The 27,426-nt window shown below is 45.3% G+C and overlaps 1 protein-coding gene across 5 annotated transcripts in view; it reads left to right on the forward strand.

Moving 5' to 3' along the window:
* Nucleotides 1-1,245: 1,245 nt before the first annotated feature.
* The window catches only part of MRTFA (myocardin related transcription factor A), a 153,634-nt gene continuing 127,453 nt past the window's right edge, over nucleotides 1,246-27,426 (forward strand). Inside the window, exons 1-2 of one of the 5 annotated variants that reach the window (XM_062202806.1) lie at nucleotides 1,246-1,481; nucleotides 7,576-7,637. In XM_062202806.1, the coding sequence (XP_062058790.1) occupies nucleotides 1,457-1,481; nucleotides 7,576-7,637 (87 nt within the window). In that variant the 5' untranslated portion in view covers nucleotides 1,246-1,456. Of the gene's footprint in view, nucleotides 1,482-7,575; nucleotides 7,638-24,500; nucleotides 24,608-27,426 lie in introns of those variants that run through there. The other 4 variants (XM_062202801.1, XM_062202803.1, XM_062202804.1 and 1 more) reach the window with 4 other exon arrangements.

The raw sequence follows: 27,426 nt of genomic DNA on the forward strand, positions 1-27,426 counted from the left end.
AGAGAGAGAGAGTTCTTCCATCCATTGGTTCACTCCCCAGATGGCCACAACGGCCAGAGTGCACCAGTCTGAAGCCAGGAGCCAGGATCTTCTTCCAGGTATCCCATGTGAGTACAGGGGCCAGAGGACTTGAGTGATCTTCCACTGCTTTCCCAGGCCTCAGCAGAGAGGTGGATGAGAAGTGAAGCAGCTGGGGGGCCGGCGCTGTGGCTCACTTGGTTAATCTCCGCCTGCGGCGCCAGCATCCCATATGGGTGCCAGATTCTAGTCCTGGTTGCTCCTCTTCCAGTCCAGCTCTCTGCTATGGCTGGGAAGGCAGTGGAGGATGGCCCAAGTGCTTGGGCCCTGCACCCGCATGGGAGACCAGGTGGAAGCACCTAGCTCTTGGCTTTGGATCGGCGCAGCGCCGGCCGTGGCGGCCATTTGGGAGGTGAACCAGCGGAAGGAAGACCTCTCTCTCTCTCTCACTGTCTTACCTATCTGTAAAAAAAAAAAAAAAAAAAGAAGAAGAAGAAGAGGAAGTGGAGCAGCCGGGACTTGAACTGGCACCTGTATGGGATGCCAGCACTGTAGGTAGGGGCTTTACCTGCTACACCACAACACCAACCTGAGGATTTTTTAATTATTTAATTTATTTGAAAGGAAGAGAAATACCCAGATGTATCTCCATCTGCTGATTCACTCCCCAGATATTTGAACCCGGGCCAGGTGCGGTCAGGAGCCAGGAACTCAATCTGGGTCTCCCACCTGAGTGGCAGGCACTCGCCTTCGTGGGCCATCGCCAGCTGCTCCTCAGATTAAACATTAACAGAAGGTAGACATGGGCATGGAGGTGGGATTCGAACCTAGACACTCTGACATGGGAGTGGGTGTCCCAAGCATTGTCTCAACCACAATGTCAAGCACTGGCCCCAAGTGGGAATTTTAACGTATTCTGTAGGCTCTGCATAAATTAAGATAGATTTAGACATGAAAATGACCACGATGAAGCTTTACTTATTCTCAGACCAACTTTCTGTTGTTTTCAAGCAACCAAAAAGGAGTGCTAAATCCAAGATCAAGAAAAGAGAAGAAAATGCCTTAGATAGTCAGGAAGGAGCTTTTGAACATTGTTGACAATTCCTGAGACGACTCTTAAGTGCCAGAAGTACTGTGAGGAGTTGGTTCTTCCACCAGAAGTTGGAATGTGTTGATTAAACTGACATTGTGTGGTTATAAATAGGGCAGCACTTTCTGAGAAGAAAGCCAAAAAACACAGGTGAAAGGAAGTGCAAGGAAAGCGAGAAGGAAGAGGTAGTGTGGTGGACAAGATGTGGACTGACGGCAGTTCCCTGAGTGAGCCCGAGAGGACCGGAGAGAACACACTCCTCTGTGGGGGGGCGATGGACCCCTGCCACCAGGACGCCTTCAGATACAGAGGCTTGGAAGCCATGGACCTGAGGACCATCTCCTTTGAATGCAAAGTCAAACCACAATGAGGGGTAGGCATTTGATGTTGCAGGTAAAGTTCCTGGATTTGGAACCTGCTCCAGCTGCTGATTCCAGCTTCTCGCTGAGGCAGACCCCAGTAAGCAATGGTGATGGCTTGACTAGTTGGGTTCCTGCCACCCATTTGCGAGTCCTGGATTGAATTTCTCAGCTCCTGGCTTTGGCTCTGCACCCCATTGTGGGCATTTGGAACGTGAACCAGCAGATGAGAGAGCCTACTCTCTCTCTTAAAAAAAAAAACAAACAAAAACAAAAACAAAAACCTACCACCAACAAAAAACCATGAGATGCCTTTTCACGTTCATTCAAGATGGCTATTATTAAAAAATTAAAAAAAAAAAGGAAGGGGGAATAAAGTGTTGGTAAGGAGGAGAAATTGTGTATTACCAATGGGAATGTAAAATGGTGCTACAGCTGTTGGAAACATTTTGGTGGTTCCTCAAATCACCGAAGCTAGGATTACCATCCGATCCAGCGCTTCTGCTGGTTATAAACGTGGGACAGTTGAAAGCAGGGAGTTGGCCAGTGCCGCGGCTCACTAGGCTAATCCTCCACCTGCAGCGCCGGCACGCTGGGTTCTAGACCTGGTTGGGGTGCCGGTTCTGTCCCGGTTGCCCCTCTTCCAGTCCAGCTTTCTGTTGTAGCCCGGGAAGGCAGTGGAGGATGGCCGAAGTGCTTGGGGCCTGCACCTGCATGGGAGACCAGGAGGAAGCACCTGGCTCCTGGCTTCGGATCGGCGCAGCGCTGACCGTGGCGGCCATTTGGAGGGTGAACCAATGGAAGGAAGACCTTTCTGTCTGTCTCTCTCTGTCACTAACTCTGCCTGTCAAAACAACAACAACAACAAACCAGGGAGTTACAGATGCTTTCAGAGCAGCCAAAAGGTGATAGCCCCCTAAATGTCCATCAGACTGATGAATAGATAAAGTGAGGTCCATATAGACAGTGAAATATTATTCAGCCCTAAAAAGGGAATGAAATCATAATAGGTGCTACACATGGATGCACCTTGAAAATAAATGAAATAAGCCAGTCACAAAAAGACAAATACTGTACAACTTCACTTACATAAATTATGTATGAATAAGCAAATTCTTAGAGACAGAAAGTAGAATATATGTTGCCAAGGATAAAGGGGTTGAGGGATCGTTGTCTATGGGTACAGAATCTCTGTTTGGGATGTTGAAAGGTTTTTGAAATGAATAGTGGTGATGGTTGCACAACATTGTGAATCTACCTAATGCCATTGTATGGTTAAAATTGGTTAAAATGGTAACTCTCCTTTGGGTGTGGATGCATGTGCCTGTGAGCCAGAGTGAACAGTGTGGGCACGTATGTGCCGCCGTGACTCGGCCTGCCGTGGAGACTCCCAGACATCAGTGGTGGAGCTCTTGTGCTCTCTGGGCGCCCAGTAGCCAGGCAGCTGATCCTGCTCCGTCTCCTGAAGCCACACTTAGGAACACGGAGAGTGAATCCGTCACCAAGAAACGTTAAATTACAGGAAAGTTGAAATGGTTTCCGGAAAGGAGTACTGGATGACCAGGATGTGTGAAACTACTTTTCACTCCGTAACTGACTGTACTGTTGCTTTTTTTAATAGTTATGTATTTCTATTTTGAAAAGTTAAAGGGCTGGTGCTGTGGTGTAGCAGGTAAAGCTGCTACCTGCAGTGCTGGCATTGAATCCCAACTGCTCCACTTCTGATCCAGCTCTCTGCTATGGCCTGGGAAAGCAGTAGAAGATGACCCAGGTCTTTGGGCCCCTGAACCGTGTGAGAAACCTGGAAGAAGCTCCTGGCTGCTGGCTTCAGATTGCCAGAACTCCAGCCATTGTGGCCATTGTGAACCAGCAGATGAAGACCTCTCTCTCTCTCTCTCTCTCTCTCTCTCTCTGCTTCTCTGTAATTCTGCCTTTCAAATAAATAAATAAATTTTTTTTTAAAAAAGGAGAATCAATTAAAAAAATTAATTCATTATGGGGAAAAAGCAAAGGAAAAGATTTGTTTTATTCTGTTTAGAAAGCCAGGAGTCCACATGTTTATGTAAGACTAACTGCAAAGGTCTTCAAAGCAGGTCTGAGGCAAACAGAATTCCCCTCTGTTACGCAGTACACTCATGGACAACTGATTCTCTCCCCTGTGATTCCAGTCATAATAGAGGCTTTGCTGTGGTTTTCTCTACCCATTGTTCCTGCAAATAACTACAGGTCAGGAGAATCATATAAAAGAATGGATGTTCAAATACTTGAAAATTATAACATGAGTTTTGCTTTGCAGTTTCAAAAAGCAAGAGCCATAGCTATGTATCTGGTACTATAGTTGTCCCTTGGTATCCACAAGGGGCTGGTTCCAGGAACACTATTTTTCCCTTATTACCTTAATCAACTTACATTAACCGCTGTCTTCTGCTGCCTTCCCCGGCGCATTAGCAGGGAGCTAGATTTGAAGAGGAGCAGCCGGGACTTGAACCGACACTCTGATATGGGGTGCTGGCATAGCAGGGGCCAGCTTAATTTGCCGCATCACAAGGCTGACTCCTCTACTGCCCAAGCATTTAAGGGACTATTGTTTCCAAATCTTTAGGGCACACACATCTAATTCTTAAATTCTTCCCATTTAGAGAATGTATATGTAAACTTTTCTTCTGTTGTGATTTCTTGAATGTTTTGTTTTAGTAAAGCATTGTGCGTAGTACTACACAGTAGAATGAATACATTGGGTCGGTAATGAGATTCTGATCCTAGTTTTTCTGTTAAGTCATGAAGACTTAGTGCTCTGATTCTGTGGCTGAAAATCAAGGGATTGGCTATGTTAGCTTCTGAAGTTCTAGCTATGAAAGTTTAGTCATTCCAGGTTTTATTGGCATTTTTCTAAAGCTGATAAAAGATGAAAAGAAGTTTGCTTATATTACTGTTCATATAAAAATAGAATCCATTTCAATACTGAAGTGAGTTAGACTTGGATTCTAAAGGGGCTTAGTGAATGACTCAGCAGCCTTTATGCAAGGTGGTCTCATGTAGAAATCATTTTCAAGGTTCATTTCCTGATAACTTTGAATTAAAATCCAGGGTCTCATTTTGATATTAAGAAATGTAAGAAATCTGACATTATCTTGTATCTTATTTCTGTTCAGATATTTTTCAGAAGTAATTAATTACTTCTCAGGGGTTGACTTCTCCCATCCCAGCTTTCATTGAAATACTGTTGTTCAGTCCTTCTCCCTAAGTTCCTTTTCCTAAGAGTAAAAGATTGAGCTCATACCTTTGCATCAAGATCTAGGGAGTATTTTAGGCTTGGCATGTTCAGACCTGGCCGACTTGATTAATAATGTGGACAAACTAGTGCATTAGAACATTTTTTAAGTTCCAAGCCACAAACTGTGTTTTAAATGAATACAGGAATGTATAAAATTAATACTTCAGTCTTGAGCAGCACAGACAGCCAAATGCCAATAGCCCTGGGTGACTGACTGTCTGCAAGGCTCTTGCTTGCCCTGCACATTTCTTCCTCTGCTTTAAGCAGTGCCAGCAGCAGTCAGGAGAGAGTTTGCTCCTTGGCGCTCTGCTACCCTCTGCTTTCGGCAGGGAAAAAGGCTGCTGTTTTACTTCTTAAACTCCTACCATATGGAAAATTTCTAAAAATAAACGTTGGATTTGTTATTGGACTTCTAAATTTGTAACCTCCACTATCCATGACTAAAGGCAATATAAATACTTATGGTTACTCTATGTACAAAGTTGTGGCATGTTTCAGTGAGGAAGGTCACACGACACAGTATCTGACTTATCAATTAAATCAGTTTGCTGTCAGTTTTTGTCTCAGTGGGCATGGACAAACACTGAGTTTTGTTGTCAGGCAAGAGTTACTTGGTCGTTTTTAATGAATCTACCTTTTGTTCATTAATTATGGATATAATTATGTGGCAGACATACTCACGAAAATGTGGAAGTACATTGGATTTTGACAACTTGAATGTACTAAGGGAGCTAACTTTTAGAAAGAATTCCATCGTTGCACTTTTTGAAAATTTGGGTCAGTTGGGCCTTCAATCAACAGAATATAATGAGCAACTTTAACGTGTTTAATTTTTTTTTTTACTTTATTTGAAGGCAAAGTCTTGCAACAACCTAGGCTGCTGCCTCCCAAGGAACGCATTATTGGCAGGAAGCTAGGATCAGAATTGGAGCCAGGTCTTGAACCCAAGCATTCTGACATGGGGTGTCTGCACCTCAAGGGTCATCTTCTTATTTATTTATTTATTTGAAAGTCAGAGCTACACACAGAGGTCTTCCATCCACTGGTTTACTCTCCAAATGGCCGCAATGGCAGAAGCTGTGCCGATCTAAAGCCATGAGCCAGGAGCTTCTTTCAGGTCTTCCCACGTGGGTGCAGGGGCCCAAGGACTTGGGCCATCTTCCCAGGCCATAGCAGAGAGCTGGATCGGAAGTGGAGCAGCCAGCACTTGAACCAGCGCCCATATGGGATGCCAGAACTGAAAGTGGCGGCTTTATCTGCTATACCACAGCGCCGGCCCCCAGGGTCATCTTAACCCCTGCACCAAATGCCTGCCCCTGTGAGCACTTATTATATGTCAGGTACTGTCCGGTCTTGGGGGATACAGAGTTACATAAAAGATGGCTTTTGTTCAGACAAGTAAGAGAGAAAGAAAAAAGGAATCCTGGGACAATAAACTGCTTTAAGTGCTATAATAGAGAAATAGCTAAATGCTATGAAATCGGGACGGGCTTTGCAAAAATATTTCAGTTGGGTCTTTAGTAATAATAGTTGCTTACAATAATGGCTATATTTTATTGAGTGCCTTCTGTGTGCCAGGATTAATGTTGCCTACCAGGGAAAGGGGAGGAGCGCATCCCAGGCGGTGAGAGAAGCAGTAGAGCTTTAAAGGATTCCAGGTCGTGGAAGGAAGTTTGGTGTGGCTGAATTAGCAGAGCGAAGGCTAGTCTGACCCTGTGAAGTCAGCTTTTTATTTTATTTTATTTTAAGATTTATTTATTTGAAAGGCAGTGTTAGAGACGAAGGGAGGGATAGAGAGGTCTTCCATCCGCTGGTTCACTCCCCAAATGGCCACAATGGCTGGAGCTGGACCAGTCCCAAGCCAGGAGCCAGGAGCTTCTTCTGGGTTGCACCTGGATGCAGGGGCTCAAGCACTTTGGTCATCCTCCACCACTTTCACAGGCACACCAGTAGGGAGCTGGATTGGAAATGGAGCAGCCAGGACTCGAACTGGCGCCAGTATGGGATGCTGGTGCCACAGCAGCAGCTTTACCCACTATGCCACAGTGCCTACCCCGAGTTCAGCTTTTGGAGGACTTTAGATCCACTGTGGCTACCCCGTGTTTGTTCTCTTTTTCTTTCTTGGAAAGCCTTTCTTCCCTCTTTGCCAGCCTAACTTATTATTAAAGATCCAGCTTTAGGGCATCTGTTAAGTGAATATTTCCTCCCCTTCTCCCCAAATCTTACTGATTTTTTACAGAATGATTGCACTAAGAGGCTGTGCCTTCCAATAGGGCATGTAGTTTCTTGAACCATTTCTTTGTGTCACTCAGTCTGATTGGCCCAACTCATTTCTGCACTCCTAGAGGGCGGAGCATGAGTTCTCCAGCTCCTGATGTAACGCTCTCAGCGTTGTGGGGACTCACATACATACGGGTGGATGAACATGATCCTTTCCAGTTAAGCCATTAAGAAGCCCAGGCACGCTGGTTGAGATCGCCCGAGTCTGTCTAAGGCATTCCTTAACGTGCATGAGAGCAGTCTCAGAAGTATTGCTCGGTTGTGACTTGGGTATAAGATGGGTTAATAACAGTACCTATCTCAGAGGAGTTCTTGTGAGGGTTAGTTAGGACTCTTAAGCACATAGGACAGTGTCTAGTACATGGCAGGTGCCCAGTTAATGTTGTGTGTTACTTAGCTCTGCCTCTGTGGGCCTGGTTGCCGGTGAGAACTCGGCCACTGCTGGGTGAGTTAGAAAGGATAGAGAGGAGGTGCGAAACAGCCCTTGTCTTTGAAGCCGCTTGGCCTTTGGAACTGGAAGCACATGAACTTTTATTTTTCTGTTTGTGTTTTAGTGATTGAAGGGTATGGTTGGCATGGAATTGAATTTCATCTATCTGTGGGAATTGTAAGCAAGGTAGGTGCCAGGTTTATTTACTCTTCTCTGTCTTCTTTCCTAATGTGTTTGTTAATATTTTCAGTTATACTGACCTAAAATAGGTCAGATTTGATTATTGTTTAAGGAAAACATCGTTCACAGCTTCACTCATCGTGGCCCCATGATGGCCTGTCACCATGCTTTATCTAAGGTTGTGGGCTATATCTGGTCTCTTGCTAGAAAGTGTTGAATGCTAAGGAAAAACATAATCAACTTAGAATTTCGGTGATCATAGACTCGCGAGTATATCCCAGACTCTGGTCTGATCCTGGGGGGCAGCGTTCTTGTGTTGGAGCCTTGTGTGGGTTGGTGAGCGCTAGTGGCTCTGAAGTCCAATGGCTGTGTGTGAGCTGGACTGAGTGCAGCAAAGAGCCTGTCTTGACAGTGGCCAGGCAGCCACTGGCCGCAGTGACTTTGTCCCTGATGTCAGGGCTGTCCTCTCTTAGCCACTGGATTTTGATTTGACACAGTGCGCTTATGTCCAGGGCCTGAGCAAAAGTGCATCAGATATGACTTTTGCTCGTGTCTGTCTATGTCAGGTACCCACAAAAAGAGCTATAGAAGGCAGCTTCACATAGCTCTGCAAACCTATTTCTGTCAGACCATTTCCTGTCAAAGTAAGGACTAGTGCTAATTCACGTAGTTCCAGTTTTCTGTCATCAAATAAGTTGTGAAGCCCATTGCTCATTGGTACAGGAGACTTGGATCTCTCCGAGAGCAAACTTGATAGCCAAACCAACAGTTCTCAGAGTTCCCCAACCAGGAAGTTTCTGAACTTGTGAGTTCATAAGTTGAGTTGATGTCAGTGTTTGGACTCTGGCTGCACCCATACCTAGAACAGCACAGGTTCTGGAAAACTGGTTCCTTTCAGAAGCAAAGAACAAGAACCTTTCACGCAGCGCTGCGGAGAATGGTTGAGCCACATTCTGCAGCAGGAGGAGCCGTGGCCCTGGGGTTGACGCTGCTGCCTTGGGAGGGAAGAGTAGGGGAGGTGAATCTGCAACTTCATCGTCACGTGTGGCTGAGTTCTCAGTGGGCAGTCAGGACAGGCTCTTCATTCTGCTGGTACATTGGGGGGTTAACAGACAGGAACTACTTCATGGAAACATCCTGGGAGGAAAAGAGAGGAACTAACATGTACTGAGCGCTTACAAAGGGTTCCGTGTGGTATTATAAATTTCATGTACTTTTCCTGAAATGTATCAAGTTCATAGATAAAAGTTTTCAAGTCTAGATGGATAATATTGTGAACTGTTGTGACCTTTATGATAGCCATATATAGGAAATAAAATAGTCGTGTGTTGATTGATGTTACATTGTTTGTGTTTTTAGAACTTTTTTTTTTTTTTTTGACAGGCAGAGTGGACAGTGTGAGAGAGAGACAGAGAGAAAGGTCTTCCTTTTGCCGTTGGTTCACCCTCCAATGGCCGCCGCGGTAGGTGCGCTGCGGCCGGCGCACCGCGCTGATCTGATGGCAGGAGCCAGGTGCTTCTCCTGGTCTCCCATGGGGTGCAGGGCCCAAGCACTTGGGCCATCCTCCACTGCACTCCCTGGCCACAGCAGAGAGCTGGCCTGGAAGGGGGGCAACCAGGACAGGATTGGTGCCCCAACCGGGACTAGAACCCAGCGTGCCGGCGCCGCAAGGCGGAGGATTAGCCTAGTGAGCCGTGGCGCCGGCCATGTTTTTAGAACATTTTATGGAGAAGGAAAGAATATACCTGCACGAATTAGTGGCGTTTTTTGTTTTTATTTTCTGGGCTTGCTACTGATTTAGCCAAAGGCAGGGAGGAGACTAGCGGGTTTGAAATTAGAGACACCTGTGCTGTTCTGGGAAGCTGAGACTCCTGACCTAGGGTTTGCTGAAGTTGACGCAGGGGAGGTCAGAGTAGGTTAATATTTTTAGAGCCCAAAGCAGATGTGTATTGGGGTTGCTTATAGATGGAGTTTTGTCTGATCTTTGTATCTGCAGACAGCATGAATGAGATACAGAACTGTTCTTTGGGGAAACTGCTGTGAAAGTCCCGGATCCCATGCAAATTAATTTCCAAAAATACCAAAAAAAATTCCCCATTTGACTGTTTTGACTGGCTGAGGGAATTGTCTGTTATCATGCCTGTAAAGAAATGGCCACACATTCTTTTAAAACAATTATACATTTGATTTTCTGTTCATTTTTTTTGTTTTGAAATTCTCCTTGGAGGTGTCATTTCTGTGTCTCAGTCACTTGCTGTAATTGTGGGATCAGAATTAAGTGTTCATTTCTCTCAGGTAATACAAAATTAAGTTGACGTGTTCTTTCTTATTCCATAGCTAGGGTTCCTCAATCTGTTGTCTTTCTATTGCTAAAATAGCACACTTTCATTGTGGTCTGAGAGTACCCAGAGACAATACTGTCCTTTCAAGAATCGAAATGGATGTGTTAGTATGTCTTTGCTTTCTTATTTTTAACTATTTTCTAATTTTTATTTATCTGGAAGGCAGAAACAGAGAGGGAGGCAGGGACAAGGAGAGGTATTTCCCATCCACTGGTTCGCTCCCCAAATGTGTGCAACAGCTGGCACTCAGCCAAGCTGAGGCTGGCGGCCAGAAACTCACTCCAGGTCTCCCTTGTTGGTGGCAGGGACCCAGGTACTTGGACCATCACCAGCTGCCTCCCAGGGAGCATATTAGGAGGGAGCTAGACTGAACGAGTGGAGCGAGGACTCCAACCCAGACACTCTTTTTTTTTTTTTTTTTAAGATTTATTTATTTTTTATTTGAAAGTCAGAGTTATACAGGAGAGGCAGAAAGAGAGAGAAGGAGAGAGAGAGAGAGAGAGAGAGAGAGAGAGAGATCTTCCATTCGCTGGTTAACTCCCCAATTGGCCACACGGCTAGAGCTGTGCCGATCCAAAGCCAGGAGCATCCGCCAGGTCTCCCACATGGGTGCAGGGGCCCAAGGACTTGGGCCATCTTCTACAGCTTTCCCAGGCCATAGCAGAGAGCTGGATCAGAAGTGGAGCAGCTGGGTCTTGAACCGGCGCTCATATGGGATGCCGGCACTGTAGGCGGCGGCTTTATCCCCTACGCCACAGTGCTGCCCCCCGATATTCTTTTTTCTTTTTCTTAAAGATTTATGTATTTATTCGAAAGTCAGAGTTACACAGAGAGGAGAGGCAGAGAGAGAGAGAGGGAGAGAGGGAGGGAGGTTTTCCATCTGCTGGTTCACTCCCCAATTGGCCACACGGCTGGAGCTTTGCCAATCTGAAGCCAGGAGTTCCCCTGGTCCCCCACATAAGTGCAGGGGCCCAAGCACTTGGGCCATCTTCTACTGTACTCCCAGGCCACAGCAGAGAGCTGGATTGGAAGTAGAGCAGCCAGGATTCAACCAGCGCCCATATGGGCTGCCAGTGCTGCAGGCGGAGGCTTAGCCCACTATGCCACAGTGCCGGCCCCCATTCAGTAATTTTAAGCAAGTCTTTGGAGTTGTGCAGTCATTACCTTCTCCATTTCTATCACCTCCAAAAGATCCTGTGTTCATAGCTCATTTTAACTTGCTTTAAAGTCATCCACAAATTCTTTCTACAAAGTTTTCCACCACTCTGCCTGTTCTGTGTCTTCTTCCTCTCTTATTTAGTCATTAGTTTCTTACTGCTGGATGGACATACCACTCTTTTGTCATTTTTGTCCTTTTTTTAAAAAAAAAATAAAAGAGTTATATATTTATTTGAAAGGAAGAGAGAAGAGAGAGGGGGAAAGACAGAAAAAGAGATCTTCCATCCACTGGTTCATCTCTACATGGCCACAGCAGCCAAGTCATAGCTGGGAACTCCATGAGACCAGGAACCAGGAGCCAGGAACTTCCAGGAGCCAGAACTCCCACAAGGGTGGCAAGTGCCAGAGCGTCTGGGCCATCCTCCGCTGCCTCCAAGGTGCATTATCAGGAATCTGGAGCCGAAGTGGAGTAGCCAGGACGTCAGGCAGCACTCGAATATAGGATGCCAGCGTTGTGAGCAGGGGCTTCACCTGCGGCAGCACGATGCCGGTCCTGTTTCTGACCTCTCACCATTGTCCACAGAGTGGGACCGCTCGTGAAGAGAAAGGAGTTGGCTCTTAGTGAAACTGATTTGCTTTTCTTGGCAGACTTGATTCCATAATTCGTCACACCCTAAGTGAGAGCTGTTATTAAGGATGGCATTTTGTGCAGCAGGTAAGGTGCTGCTTGGGACACGCATCCCTACTCCAGAGTGTTGGGGTTCAAGTCCTAGCTCTGCTTCTGATTCCACGTACCCTGAGGCACACAAGTGATGGCTCAAGGGAGTTGGGTCTCTGCCATCCACCTGGGAGATGCAGATTGAATGCCTGGCTTTGGCCTGACCCAGCCCTGGCCATTAGTGGGCATTTGCGAGGTAAAACAAACTTTATTTTATTCCAAAATGAATAAAATAAATAAATTTAAAAAGACCTCTTCTGGGGCCAGCATTGTGGCATAGTGGGTAAAGCTGCCGCCTGCAGTGCCGGCATCCCATATGGGCGCCGGTTTGAGTCCTGGCTGCTCCAGTTCTGATCCAGCTCTGGCCTGGGAAAGTAGTAGAAGATGGCCCAAGTCCTTGGGCCTCTGCACCTACGTGGGAGACCCAGAAGAAACTCCTGGCTCCTGGCCAGGATCAGTGCAGCTCCAGCTGTTGTGGTCAATTTAGGAGTGAACCAGCAGATGAAAGACCTCTCTCTCTGCCTCTCCTTCTCTCTCTGTGTAACTCTGACTTTTGAATTAATAAATAAATCTTACAAAAAAATAAAGACCTCTTCTTATTCATACTTTTCTGTTGACTTCATTTGACCGATCGAGCTATCTATATATTGTTTATTTGAAAGGCAGAGCGACAGAGAAAGAGAAATTGATATTCTATCTGCTGGTTTTTCCTTTTTTTTTTTTTTTTTTTTTATCCACTGCTTCACTCCCCAAATGGCCACACTGGTTGGAGCTTGGCTGATCCAAAGCCAGGACCTGTGACCGTTGCCCAAGGAAATAATCTTAGATGTTTACTTTGTAAATTTCCTCTATTCCATTCTTTCTTTGTGAAACTTGAAGGAGATGTAGATTCTGTTTTAATTTAGGATACTTGTAGAGTCCGTTTCTTAACCACTTTTTTCCTTAAGTGTCCACATTTGCATACCACTTTGAAAACAGCACTGAGGGACTTGTGTAGTGCTTCACAACAGGTGGGGGATACGGTCCTGCCGCAGTGGTCCTGCCGCAGCGTGTGTGATCTGACGTGCACTTTGGTAGCTGCCTTCTTTACTTCCCTGCACTGCAGGCCGCAAGCCATTCTGTGGCCATCGGTTGGCCTAAGCGGAGTGTCAGCTGAACTTTTCAGTGGTTCTCAAAGGAAAAGATACCATATTCCCAGAGGGTATTTAGAAAAGGGTAGGGGGATTTTTGGTTGATGACTGTGGACAGGAGACATACTGCTGGCGTTTGGTGGTCAGGGACCTGGGGTAACAGTACAAAATCAGTAGTGAGAAATTTAGCTAAAGACTTGGTGAGCTGGTAGATACTGTTTTATCTTAGTTATTCAAAGAAATTATTGGGACTGGTGCTGTGGCACAGCAGGTTAAGCCGGAGCCTGCAGCACCGGCATCCCATATGGGCACAGATTCAAGTCCCAGCTGCTCTACTTTCTATCCAATTCCTTGCTAATTCTCCTGGGAAAACAGTGGAAGGTGGCCCAAGTCCTTGGGCCCCTGCACCCATGTGGGACACCTGGAAGAAGCTCCTGGCTTCTCACTTCTGCCTGGCCCAACCTCAATCACTGTGGCCATTTGGGGAGTGAACCAGCAGATAGAAGACCTCTGTCTGTCTCTCCTTCTCTCTGTGTGTAACTCTGACTTTGAAATCAATAAATAAATCTTTTTTTAAAAAAAGAAATTGATTGCTTAAGACAGGAAGCTTTTTTTTGAAAGAATCTGTCAGATCACCTGTGAATTCTGAAAGGAGACTTAGGACAGCAAGGTATTTTCCTGAAGATATGCCATTATGAATGTTTTTTGGTGATGCCTTGGGACGCCCGCATCCCATATCAGAGTGCCTGCTTTTAATCCAGCTTCTTGCCAAATGCACACTCTGGGAAGCAGGGTGGTTCTATGGTTAAAGCAGGTTGGAGTTGTATTTATTTAGTGATCTGTGTATCTTCATGGTTGATAGAAATAACCTAATTTGTGCCTAGCATTCCAGTGATGTTTAAGTATGTTTGTACTTCTTTCTTTTTAAAATAGCAAATGATGTATTTGTTTGGCAGATCAATAAGATTTTATTAGGCATGTAATTAAATTTGTAGCTTGTTTTACTTGAGCCTAGTATAGGACTTTGGCAAAGATTTTAGGGAAGATAAATATTCACAACTTCCATTTACCATGTCATCTATAAGACAGTGTTTCTCAGATATTTTTGGCTGTGACTCATGGTTTAAGACATATTTTGCATTAGGACCCAGTATGCTATGAGTATAATAGATATCTGGAACAAAAGTTTCATGAGATAGTACCCTTATAGGTGGTATAATTTGTTTCTGTTTTATTCCATTTAATTTAAATTACAAAATGTTGACCATGGCCAACTTAATTGATTATGAGACCAGTACATTCTGAATTAGGGAGGGGGAGGGGGAGAGAGAGAGAGAGAGAGAGAGTGAGAGAGTGAGCGAGAGCTTCTATCTGTTGGTTCATTCTCCAAATGGCTGCAGTAGCTGGTGCTGGGGCAGGCCAAAGTCAGGAGCCTAGAATTCCATCCAGGTCTCCCACACGGGTGGCCTTAAGTACACCAACCATCTACCACTGTTTTCCAGGGCCATTAGCAGGGAGCTGATTGGAAGTGGAGAAGTTGGGACTTGAACTTGCATTGATGTGGGATGTCAGTGGTGTAGAGGGCTTAACCTGCTATGCCATAGTGCTGGCCCACTGCTTCAGGATTCTGACCCAAGCTTTCAAATATAGCCAAGTCTGTTTCTGTCTGCTGAGTGGCACCGGTGACTGAGCTGACGCCATCCCTCTGTCAGACTTCTCCATAGCTCCTCACTGTGCCCTCTGCTTCCTTCATGCCCTGCATCCACCCAGCTCTATTCCTTGAGCTCATTGATGCTTTTAAAATGTTACTTTGGTCATGTCATTCCCACTATCTGCTCTCTTCTTTTTTTTATTGTGATAAAATACACATAAAATTTACCATCTAAATCACTTTATTTGAAAAACAATTTTTTAAAATTTTTTTTAATTTTTTTTTTTATTTTTGACAGGCAGAGTGGACAGTGAGAGAGAGACAGAGAGAAAGGTCTTCCTTTGCCGTTGGTTCACCCTCCAATGGCTGCCGCGGCTGGCGCGCTGCGGCCGGCGCACCGCGCTGATCCGATGGCAGGAGCCAGGTACTTATCCTGGTCTCCCATGGGGTGCAGGACCCAAGCACTTGAGCCATCCTCCACTGCACTCCCGGGCCAAGCAGAGAGCTGGCCTGGAAGAGGGGCAACCGGGACAGAATCCGGTGCCCCGACCGGGACTAGAACCCAGTGTGCCAGCGCCGCAAGGCGGAGGATTAGCCTATTGAGCCGCGGCACCGGCGAAAAACAATTTTTTAAAAAGATTTATTTATTTGTTTGAAAGTCAGAGTTACACAGAGAGAGGAGAGGCAGAGAGAGAGAGAGAGAGAAATCTTCCATCTGCTGGTTCATTCCCCAATTGACTGCAATGGCCGGAGCTGTGCCGATCTGAAGCCAGGAGCCAGGAGCTTCTGGGCCTCCCATGTGGTGTAGGGGCCAGTCACTTGGGCCATCTTCCACTGCTTTCCCAGGCCTAGCAGGGAGCTGGATCAGAAGTGGAGCAGCTGGGACTCTAACCAGCGCCCATGTGGGGTGATAGCACTGCAGGCAGAGGCTTACCCACAGCATCAGCCTCCTAAATCACCTTAAAAATTATTTATCTGAGAGACAGAGGAAGAGAGTGAGAGAGCCAGTGCTTCTGTCTAGTAGTTTGTTTCCCAGATGTCTGCAACAGCCAGGGCTGGGCCTGTGAAGCTGGCAGCCGGGATCTCAATCCAGGCCTCTGGTGTGGGTGGCAGGGACCCAATTCCTTGACGTATCACTGCTGCCTCACAGGGAAGCTGGAACTGGGAGCTAAGCGGGGACTCAAACCCAGGCCCTCTCCTGTGGGTGCGGGCGTCCTCAGTGGTGTCTTAACTGCTGCGAGAGGTGTCTGCCCCCTCTTAGTCACTTCAGTGGTACTAAAATACATTCATAAAGTTGTACAGCCATTACCACCTTTCATCCCCATAACCTTTCTCATCTTGTAAAATTACTCTCTACCCATTAAACAATACCTCCTGTTCCTCCCTCCTCAGCACCTGGCAACCAGCATTCTGCCTTCTTTCTCTTTGATACTGAGATACTCTGAGTATCTCATAAATGGAATAATACTGCACTCCTATTTACTACTCTTGGTTATAAATCTAACCTATGTGATAAAAAAGCTAATGTTTTAATAAAACTTTAGAGTGGGACCATTGACTTCAGATGTCAAGAAGTTATACCACAGAGTCCTCTTGCTTAGCAACAAATGGTTTACAACTTTGTGAGCTTCAGTTTCCCATCTGAAATCATTGGATAATTAGAATGCCTTTAATCCCTCAAATTCAGACATTGTGTCATCTTTTTGACAAGGTTTTGAGTCAGTAGAAGAGGGTCTGTGTCTCTTCTTCCTGATTGTCTCCCCTCTGAGTGCTCAGAGGAGGAAGGTAACCTGTCACACTCAGTGGCTGTGATGGAATAATTCTGGAATTGTGGTTTTTTTTTTAAAGATTTATTTTATTTATTTGAAAGAGTTACACAGAGAGAGAAGGAGAGGCAGAGAGAGAGAGAGAGAGAGAGAGAGAGAGAGTTCTTCCATCTGCTGGTTCACTCCCCAATTGACCACAAGGCCAGAGCTGCACCAATCCGAAGCCAGGAGCCAGGAGCTTCTTCTGGACCTCCCATGTGGTGTAGGGGCCAGTCACTTGGGCCATCTTCCACTGCTTTCCCAGGCCTAGCAGAAAGCTAGATCAGAAGTGGAGTAGCCAAGACTTGAACTGGTGCCCCTATGGGATGCTGGTACTGCAGGCAGCGGCTTTACCCACTATGCCACAGTGCCGGCCCCAGAATTGTGGTTAAAAATCGTCTGTACATAGAAAGTGCTACGCAGATGACAAATATCACATATATTACCATGGAGGTAAAAATAGGTAAGCACTGTCTTCCTGTGCACCCTCTGTGAACTGCTCTGTGGTTACAGTTTTGCAGGATCCACCATCATTTAGGCTCTGCTTTATCATGCTTTCCTTTAGTCGCAAGGTGGACTCCTTCCAGCATTCTCTTTTATTACATTCTGTGCCTGAGTGTGCTTCACTCAGCCAGAGGGAAAGCTGGGGAATTCATTGCTTGGAGGGTTGGAAATTATCCTCTCATCGCAAGGTAGTTTTGTACCAGAAAAGATAAAGTCACCAAAATTATGACTGCCTGTTTGTGAGGGGCCCCTGATGTCACGTAGGGAGCTGTGGCTTCATTATTGCACGTTTTGTTTTCCACCAAACATAGCAGTAGCCTTTCCTCTGAGACGCTAGCGTGCTCTCCTGTGACTACATCGGCCTTTCCCCGAGAGGGTCAGCACTGTTGTTAGATGGTAGTGGTGATGGTGGCAGAAGTTTGTGCAATATACTAAGGTGAATATGCTAAAGTCCTATGAAAACAGGCAAGACAAGTCTCTTGGTTTTTAATCAAGGACAAATGTTAGAAATAGAGCATTTTGGTGGCACTCAGTCTTGTCAGCTTCTTCCTAGCCCTGTTTGTTTTAGGTTTCTAAAAGACCTCATTTGTTAGAAACAAATAGAACATATCTGTGAAGGCCTTGAAATCTGTTAGCAGGTTCGGTGCATTGAGGCTCTTCCGGTAGCAGTGCCTGAAGAGACTGTGTTCTCAGGGGTACCACTGTGTGGTCATGGCCAGATCACCACCCACCCTTTCTGTAATAGAGAGGGCAGTCACGTGCATACTCTGTCTCTGTAACGTGATACCATGAGTTCTGTTTAAGTATAACTGTAATCTCAAAGGGGCTGATGGTATTCATATATTGTTATGAAATCATGCCTTTCCCAAGGAGTCAAAAGTTAGACTGCTTTCCATCTTAGAAAGGATGTGTGTGTGTGTGTGTTAGAGTTGAGAGTTTCCTTCTGTGACTAAATTCTGTTACCTAGACAGGTGATTTTAGACACATGAGATATTTGTAATGCTAAACTATGTTTAGCTATGTGGTAAAACATAGAGTCACATGTGACTCAGCAATTCCACTCCTAGTGTGTCGCAAGAGAACTGAGAACCTAAGTCAACACAAAACTTGTATGCAGATGTTCATAGCACCGTTTTTTTATAATAAACAAAAAAGGGAAACAGCCCAAATGTCTATCAGCTGATGAACAGGTAAATAAAATATATTTATTTTACAGTTAAATACTATTTGGCAATGAAGAGGAATAGTATACGGATTTGTGACTCAGCACAGATGAACCTTGAAAACAGTATGTTAGGTGAAAGGGCTTTGTCATGAAAGACCACATATTGTGTGATTCTGTCTGTGTGAAATGTCAAAAATAGGCAAGTCCATGGAGTCAGAAAGTAGATTAGTTGTTGCAGGCAGCTGGAAGAGAGGCTAAGTGGGGTAGTGACTACTAACAGACACAGGGTTTCTTTTTAGGGTGAAGACAATGCTCTGTTGTTGGATGGTAGTGGTGATGGTTGCAGAAGTTTGTGTAGTATACTAAGATGAATATACTAAAAACCATTGAATTATATATACTTAGGGTAAATTTTATGGTATGTGAATTACATCCCAGTAAAGCTGTTAATTAAAAGTAGGACCAAATTATCTATGTGGGTGAGATAGCTACCCTTTTAAGTGCACAGAGCTATATGAAATTTTGGCACATGGGATGCCTTGATCAGACATACCCTGAATCATCATTTTCCTAAAGATTTATGCCAACTTGAAAATTATAATTGTAAAGAAATATTTTCTGTTTTATTGAAAGATTGAATGGTAGACTTAAAATTTTATAGCATCTGCCTCTTGTATGGATGAACACAAGAAAGGAATAAGTTGTATTTTTTATATATGTAATGATCTGGAACTAGAAATGTCACAGAAGAGAAAGTACCTATGTGTCATAAACAATAAAGTTGGCTCATTCTCAGATGAGATACTATATTACACACTTAAATTTTGCAAATACTATAAAGTTTAATACTACCAGTTGTTAACAAGCTTTTGGAAAAAGACCTTATTACACTGTTGGTGTGTGTAAAAATTAGAGCCCTATGGAAAGTTTGGCAGGATTTAAAAAAAAAAACATTTATTTGAAAGAGAGGGCGAGAGAGAGAGAGTGTGGGAGGGAGGGAGATAGAGAGAGAGACACACACACACACAGAGACAGAGAGAAAGACAAAGACAGATATCTTACATCTGCTGGTTCACTTCCCAGATGTCCACAATAGCCAGGGCTATTGTTCAGCCTAGGCTGAACCTAGGAGCCAGGAGTTTCATCCAGGTCTCTCATGTGGGTGCTGGGCCCAAGGACTCGGATCATCACCTTCTGCATTCCCAGGCATGTTAGCAGGGAGCTGGATTGGAAGTGGTGCAGCTGGGACTCGAACCAGACCCCATATGGGATGCCGTGCTGTAGACAGTGGCTTAACCCGCTGTGCCACAGTGCTGGCTCTTTGGCAGGATTTTATAAAGGTGATGGTGAATATATATCCTTGGAACCAGCAGTTCAAGGTATATACCATGTAGGGTGAACTTGGGTTTTATGCAAAAGAAACATGTGTAAGCATTTTTATTATTTTTAGTTTTTATTTTCATCTACTTGAAAGGCAGAGCAACAGAGAGTGAGAATGAAAGAGAGATTAATTGACTAATTGATTGATTTTGATCCACTGGTTCACTTCTCAAATGCCTGCAACAGCCAGGGCTGGGCCAGGCCGTAGCCAGGAGCCTGGAACACCATTCTGGTCTCCCTTGTAGGTGGCAGGGGCCAAGCACATGAGCCATCATCTGCAGCCTCCCAGGATGCATTAGCAGCTGAGCCAAGCTGAAGCCAGGAGCCAGGAACTCTGTCCGGGTCTCCTCTAGGGTGACAGGGACCCAGGTACTTGAGCCATCTGCTGACTCCCAAGGTGCATGTTAGCAGGGAGCTGAATTGGAAGCAGGGATAGGACTTGATTCCGGGAACTCTGATATGGAATGTGGTCATCGCAAGCAGTAGCTTAACCTATACTGTGCTACAGTGTCCATGCCCACTTGTATGCTTTAAATCAACTCTGGATTTCTTATAATACCTAATGCAATATAAATACTGTGTAAGGAATAATGACAAGAAAAAGGTCTGCACATGTTCAGTATAGAAGCAGTCTTTCTATTTTCCATCTGAGGCTGGTTGCCTCGGTGGATAGAAACTTGCAGACTTGGATGGCTGGCTATCACTTTTCCTTTCTTACATTCTTAAAGGAAAAGATACGAGAAGACTCTTTTCTATTTTGTGTGGAGAATGTTTCCTTCCTGGTTTTTCATTGTTTTCCCTAAGAAATTGTTGCATTTTGTGTTTTAGATTGAGTTTTCAAGTTAGATTTACCCCTGGAGCAATATTTTTGAGTTGGAGTGTGTGTGTGTACAGGGGTAGGTGGTGGTGGTGGTGGAGTCAGGCTGTGGCTTAAAAAGATCAGATTTAGATTGAACAGGTATGAAATTTCTCTAGTCCCTTTCTCTTTTCCATCTTTAATTTTTCTTAATTTATTTTTGTTTTGTTTAAAAGGCAGAGACAGAGACAGAGAGAGATCTGAGTAAGATGCCATCTTCTCTTTCAGATATGGTTCAGATTCTGTAGACTAAAGGACAACAAGGTAACTGTTCCCAAGGTAACTCTTGGTGTACACAGGTGGAGTAGAGACAGGATAACAATAAACAATGACCGTTCAGGAAGGGGGAGAATTAGGAACAGAGAAGTCTATAGCGGCCGGCGCTGCGGCTCACTAGGCTAATCCTCCGCCTTGCGGCGCCGGCACACCGGGTTCTAGTCCCGGTCGGGGCACCAATCCTGTCCCGGTTGCCCCTCTTCCAGGCCAGCCCTCTGCTGTGGCCAGGGAGTGCAGTGGAGGATGGCCCAAGTGCTTGGGCCCTGCACCCCATGGGAGACCAGGATAAGCACCTGGCTCCTGCCATCGGATTAGCGCGGTGCGCCGGTCGCAGCGCGCCAACCGCGGCGGCCATTGGAGGGTGAACCAACGGCAAAGGAAGACCTTTCTCTCTGTCTCTCTCTCTCTCACTGTCCACTCTGCCTGTCAAAAAAAAAAAAAAAAAAAAAAGAAGTCTATAGCGATTATTAGATACTGCTGAGTAGGAAGTTTGAAGCGTTCTGTCCATATGGAGTCATAAATTCCTGGATTAAACATTGTTTTTAAGTCTGATGACTTTGCTCTTTTACTTATTTATCTCTGTGCCTTGTCTGTCTCTGCCTCACCTTAACCTAATGGCAGTTATGGGGAGGTTTTCTGAAACAATGGGCCTGTGTGAGATTATCCTACACCCCCAACCCCCCTTTAGGGGCAGGTCTTGGGTTTATAGCTGGTGTGGCATAGCTCCAGTCTTGTCTTCTGCTAAGGCTACCATATAGCTGCTGCTGCTTTTGGCTGTGCCGCTTTGAAACGTAGGAGCCTTCTCATCCTGCTCTGTAATGCTCTGAGGTAAGGAGATTTAAGTGAACTTGGGATACCAGCCACAGGGACAAATACACCTTCTTTGGTAGAGGTGCATTCCATGCATCCTGCTTACTGTTGCACTAGCGCTAGTCTGAGTTAGACTTCTCTGGGGGAGTTTGTTGGAAGTTGCAAGAATATAGGCCACACATAAATTTATTTTTAAAGATTTATTTATTTATTTGAAAGGCGGAGCTAGAGAGGGGGAGGGAATAGGAGAAGAAGAGAGAAAGAGGGAGGGAGAAGGGAGGAAGGGAGAGAGAGAGAGGGAAAGAGAGAATTTTCTGTCTGCTGATTCACTTCTTACATGGTGCAGTGGCTGGGGCTGGGCCAGACTGAAGCCTGGAGCCTGGAACTCTATCCTGGTCTCCCATGGAAGGTCCACCTGAGCCATCATCCACTGCTTTCCCCCAGCTCATTAGTAGGGAGCTGGATTGGAAGCCGAGCAGCTGGGACTGAAATATGGAATGCTGGTGTTGCAAACAGCAGCTTAACCTGCTGTGCCACAGCATTGGCCCCTCACATACAATATTTTGAATCTTTCCTGCTATTTGTCTTAAAATTATTGTTTTCCAAAATAATCAGGCAATGGTTTAACCAAATGTTTTATCAGTGTATTACGATGGTTGCTACCTTTTCTGTCTTCGGTAGCTGAGTGTTCACTACTAGCATTTTACTCTTAACCCAGTGCCATGGGATAGGTTCTTTTTTGTGAAGCCTCCTGCACCTGTTACCATGGTCTACATTGGAGTTATGTTCAATGATTTGTGACCAGAAACTGCCAAATAATAATGGCTTTTGATGTATTTTTTTCTTATATAAAGTCCAGAAATAACTAACTCAGGGTTGGTGTGGTGTTCCATAGAGTCAAGGAACCAGTTTCTGTTTTTGTTGCCTTGCTATTCTTAACAGGTTGCTTCCTCCTTACTGTCTAGGGTTGCTGTTTTTTCTCCAGCCACCTCTTCTGTATTCCATTCAGAAGGAGGGATGGGTGTCTAAAGAACAATGTATTTAATTCTTCTAAGTTCAGTTCTTGGAAATCACAACTAATGCTTTCATGCATGTCTCTTGGCTTGAACTCAATGACAAGGCCACACACACACACAGCTTCAAGAAAGGCTGGGCAGTGTAGTCTTCATTCTGGCGTGCACTCAGCGACAGTCTAGGTTTCTGTTACTAGGGAAGAAGGGAGAGTGGATACTGGGCAGCAACCTCCAGTGTCTGCTTTGGTGATCTAGGTGAGGTCCTTTCACTCAGCACTTGGGTCATCCTCTGCTGCTTTCCCAGGCACATTAGCAGGGAGCTGGATTAGAAGTGGAGCAGCCAGGACTGGAACGTTGCCTACATGGATACTGTTGCGTTAGGCAGTGGCTTAGCCCACTGTGCCACAGCGCCAGCTCCACCTTTTTTTTTTTTTTTGATGTCTGCCCCATGCTTGTTGCTTACAAGGGCGTCTTCAGAGTACCCAGCGCTGACTCCTGACAGCGCTGACTCCTGGGTTCTTAGATGCAGTTGTGGACATTCCTGTGGTTCTGTGAGAGCACTTTTATTGTGTTGCCATCACTTCTCCACAGTGTGCATATGTGGATGAATTGTTAGGTGATGTTATCATTGTGCGAATAGGAGAGAGTAGACTTACACATACTGAGATGGCCGTGATGCCGGCAGACAGTATGGTCTTCTGGGACCATAGTCGTATGCTTGTCCCGTAGTTGGCTGTCATACATTGTACGTGACTGGATTTGCCTTGTCTAGAAAACTGATGTCTTTGCCTCTACTCTCTTTTCTGTTTTAAAGGTCTAGATATAATTGTGCTGATTTTAAAGTTGTATTGTTCATCAGAAATTCTCAGCCCCCTTTTGAGAATATTAATTAGCTGAGAGTCATACTATTTGAAACAGGAAGTTGTCAGCGGGGAACAGCAATGAACCATAGCCCAGGAGCTATTTTTATGTAAGTTGTCAGGGCTCATTATATTTTCAGAGATTCTACTCAGTTACTAGGAGAAAGTGAGATGAGTTTCTAAACATGAACTCTTTGCTGTAGTCCAGGAAGCACCTTGAGAAGCTGTTGCTTCTGAGTCATAGCTGATCTTACTAGGATAGGTAAATGTAATTAATCAGCTAGTTTTTAACAGTTAAAGTATGACTGGGAGGGTGACTCACGTGCATGGTGTTGCAGCTCTCATGCTGCAGTGTGCAGTGTCCCGAGCCCTCCCCTGGGGCACCAGTGGGCTGACCTCTCTGCTCTGAGTGGTACTGTGTTGGGACGCTCCTACAGAAGCATGGTGGTTTCTTTTCTCTTCCTTTTTCAATGTTAGTGTTTAAAACTATTTAATGAAGAATTTAGCAACTACTCATGGTTCCTTTTGTAAAATAGGAGCTTTTAGCTGACCCAGCATGGGAGAACACGTGGGGAAATCTGAGGATATGAGGCTTCTTGGCACTGAAAGATAGGGCTTCTCTTCTGGTGCTGCACTGTAGCATGGGAACAGCACAGCACAGTGTCTTCCTTCCCCACCTGCTGTCTTCAGCGCACGGTGGTTGTCTCAACAAGTTTCTCATTCCAAAGTTAATATGTTAAAAAATAACTGGTCTTTTTTTGTATTATTCATACCTCAACAAAGTCTCTATGATAGGTTCTGTACATGGCAGACTTTTTTGTGGCCTGGCAGCATTTCATGTTGCCTGGCTTATTGGTGCATAGGTTTTGGTATAAGAGTAGAAGTGTGTAGAAGTGCCTCGTAATGAATTATGTTATTTTGCAGATGAATAGATATATGCAGATCATATTTAACCTTTTTTCAGATGTTTGATAAACAGCATTTGGATGTTTTATTTTATTTTTTTAAGATTTTATTTATTTATTTGACAGGTAGAGTTACAGACAGTGAGAGGGAGAGAGAGAAAAGTCTTCCTTCCACTAGTTCACCCTCCAAATGGCCACTACAGCCGGCGTGCTGCGCCGATCCGAAGCCAGGAGCCAGGTGCTTCTTCTTGGTCTCCCGTGCAGGTGCAGGGTCCCAAGCACTTGGGCCATCCTCCACTGCCCTCCTGGGCCACAGCAGAGAGCTGGACTGGAAGAGGAGCAACCGGGACTAGAACCTGGCGCCCATATGGGATGCCAGCGCCGCAGGTGGAGGATTAACCAAGTGAGCCATGGCGCTGGCCCTGGATGTTTTATGTATCCCTCACTCTCTCAGAGAATTCTCTAATTGATAAATTACCAGAGACCAACACTGGTGCACTGTATTAAACCGCTGCTTGTGATGCCAGCATGCTGTATCGGATTGCCCGTTTAGCATCAGCTGCTTTGCTTCCTACCCAGCTCCCTGCTGATGTACCTGGAGGCAAAAAATAATGACCCAAATGCTTGGGCCCCGGCACCCATGTCAGAGGCCAGGATGGCACTCCTGGCTCCTGGCTTCAGTCTGGCCTTGACCTGGCTGTGGTGGCCATTTGGGGGATGAACCGGTGAACAACATATATCTCTCTGTGTGAGTGTTTGTTTTTCTCCCTCTCTCTGTAGCTCTGCCTTTCAAATAAATAAACCTTTAAAAAATATATAGATGGGCCGGCGCCGCGGCTCACTAGGCTAATCCTCCGCCTTGCAGCGCCGGCACACCGGGTTCTAGTCCCGGTCGGGGCACCGATCCTGTCCCGGTTGCCCCTCTTCCAGGCCAGCTCTCTGCTGTGGCCAGGGAGTGCAGTGGAGGATGGCCCAAGTTCTTGGGTCCTGCACCCCATGGGAGACCAGGAGAAGCACCTGGCTCCTGCCATCGGATCAGCGCGGTGCGCCGGCCGCAGCGCGCTACCGCGGCGGCCATTGGAGGGTGAGCCAACGGCAAAAGGAAGACCTTTCTCTCTGTCTCTCTCTCTCTCACTGTCCACTCTGCCTGTCCAAAAAAAAAAAAAAAAAAAAAAAAAAAAGCTTCAAAAAGTTCACAAAAAATAAAATTAAAATATATATTAATTTTGGTGCAAAAAACTGAAATCCATGTTGTTTTTTGTAATATGTGGTGTGTCCTGTGTACTTTTTGAGGACTCCTCTTTGTCTGGTTTTCAAAACTATGGCACCAAAATCAACATCATTTAAACATCATTTATTTGCATTTTCCATGACATTTTGAAGCATCCTTGTAGAATTCCTCATTTAAAAATTGGAACATATTTGAATACCATAGAAGTGGGATTGGGAAAAGCATACCTGTAGTGTTTGTGGGCATGAATAAAGTTCAAGGAATGTAATGAACTCATCTCATCAAAATAGTGCCGTAAAACAAGCAGCCTTTTCAGTGATTTTAGGGAGGCGATTAAGGCAAATTGTCAAATTTCTGTTAAATGTCTGCCACAGAATACTACCTGATAGTTATTAATCTTTCTGTACTTAGAGATAATATCCTTAATGATAACAGGGTAGATGGTGATGATCAGCTTTCCTCAGAGTGACTTGCTGAAGGCCCACCTCCCCTAACTTAGTGATACGATGCTATGTTAAGGCACAGGTCCCAGGGTCATTGTCATTAGGGGGCCACCACAGAATGGTCAGATGGCAGCCTGAGTGAACCAACAAAGTGATCTTTTTAAGAAGACATAAGTCACATTGTATCACTGCATTGTTTAACTCCATCAGTAGCATGCAGTGCTGGTAGAACACACTCCTCCTCCCTTTCTTCTGGCCACGCTGCAGGATGCCAAGCTCATTCCCGCCTCGCCTCCCTTGAACCTGTGAAATGAGCTAATGAAAGCTGGGTCTGCCCCGGAAGGTCTTTAGGCACCACGAGTAACAGGCAGCTTGCGTCCCTCTGCGGGCCGGCTGTTTGCTGTCCCATTCAGGCAGCATCAGGTTGGGTGGTGGCCAGAGGCAGAGTACTTCTAGTGTTGTGCGGACCAAGTACATACACGCGCAGTGCCTCAGCTGGATAAAGCATTGGCTATTACTCATGTCTCAGTTCAGACAAGAATATTTCTTGACCATTTAGTCTAAATTAGCCATCAGGCACATGACACTTACATTTTTTTGAAATTATTGAACTGTATGTTTATTTCCTTTATTTCTCTTTCAGTGTAATATAAGCTCCATGGAAGCAGGGCTGCTTTTCTGTTAGACTGCTGGTACCCAGAAGGTGCCTGGTCAGTCAGTGTGTGTTGGATGAGCTAATGAAGCTGGATCTGTCCCAGAGGCCTTCTTTAGGCACCGTGGGTAGCAGGCAGTTTGAGTCGCTCTGCTAAAGCGTGGCGTTCCCGGGTGTACCTGCCATGGTCAGGATGTGCTCTGAGCTCTGGGTGTCTGGCAGGGTCTCACTGGGAACAGTGAGCCAGTGTAAAAGAGGTTGAGCCTGAGGATAGAGTGTGTTACACTCTTCAAGTTCTTACTTCTGTTGCTTCCAGTTGGCGAGTTCATGTCCCTTTCTAAAAGCCCTGGAGCTTACTTGTGTCTTTAAGGTTGGGGACAGCTGGTTGCCTGTCAGCATTATAAAGTTACAGCTTTATTGAGCTTCTAAAATAGTGAGTAGAAACTACAGATCTGTAATTGGATACTCAGCCATATGCGATAATTTTGGGAGTCAAACGAGTGGTCTAATGTCCACGGTAGGTGATTTGAGTCCAGGAATTCGTAGGTTTTCAGCTGAGTCAAGTTTGATAGCAGTTATTCCTTTATGTCTGTACTTTTCCTTCTTTCTTATACTCTTCTAATTTTTTTTTTCTGTTATTCTCTGCCTATCCTAATGTTCGTTACTGTTTCTCTCATTCTATCCCCGTTTCCATGTTTTCTTCCTCATGTCTCTGATGGAATCCCAGGTTCCATTTCCATCATTTGAATTTGAATCCAACATGCAAAACCAAACCCAACCTCCCTCTGATACAATTCCTCCTCATTCCTGTTTCTGTGGGCAGGGCTCCGCGCCAACAGTCACTCTGGCTTACAGCCTGTGGTCCTCGTTGGTACCTTCCTTCCTGTTATCCCCTG

Source organism: Lepus europaeus, chromosome 10 (genome assembly GCF_033115175.1).
Source record: "Lepus europaeus isolate LE1 chromosome 10, mLepTim1.pri, whole genome shotgun sequence".
NCBI lineage: Eukaryota > Metazoa > Chordata > Mammalia > Lagomorpha > Leporidae > Lepus > Lepus europaeus.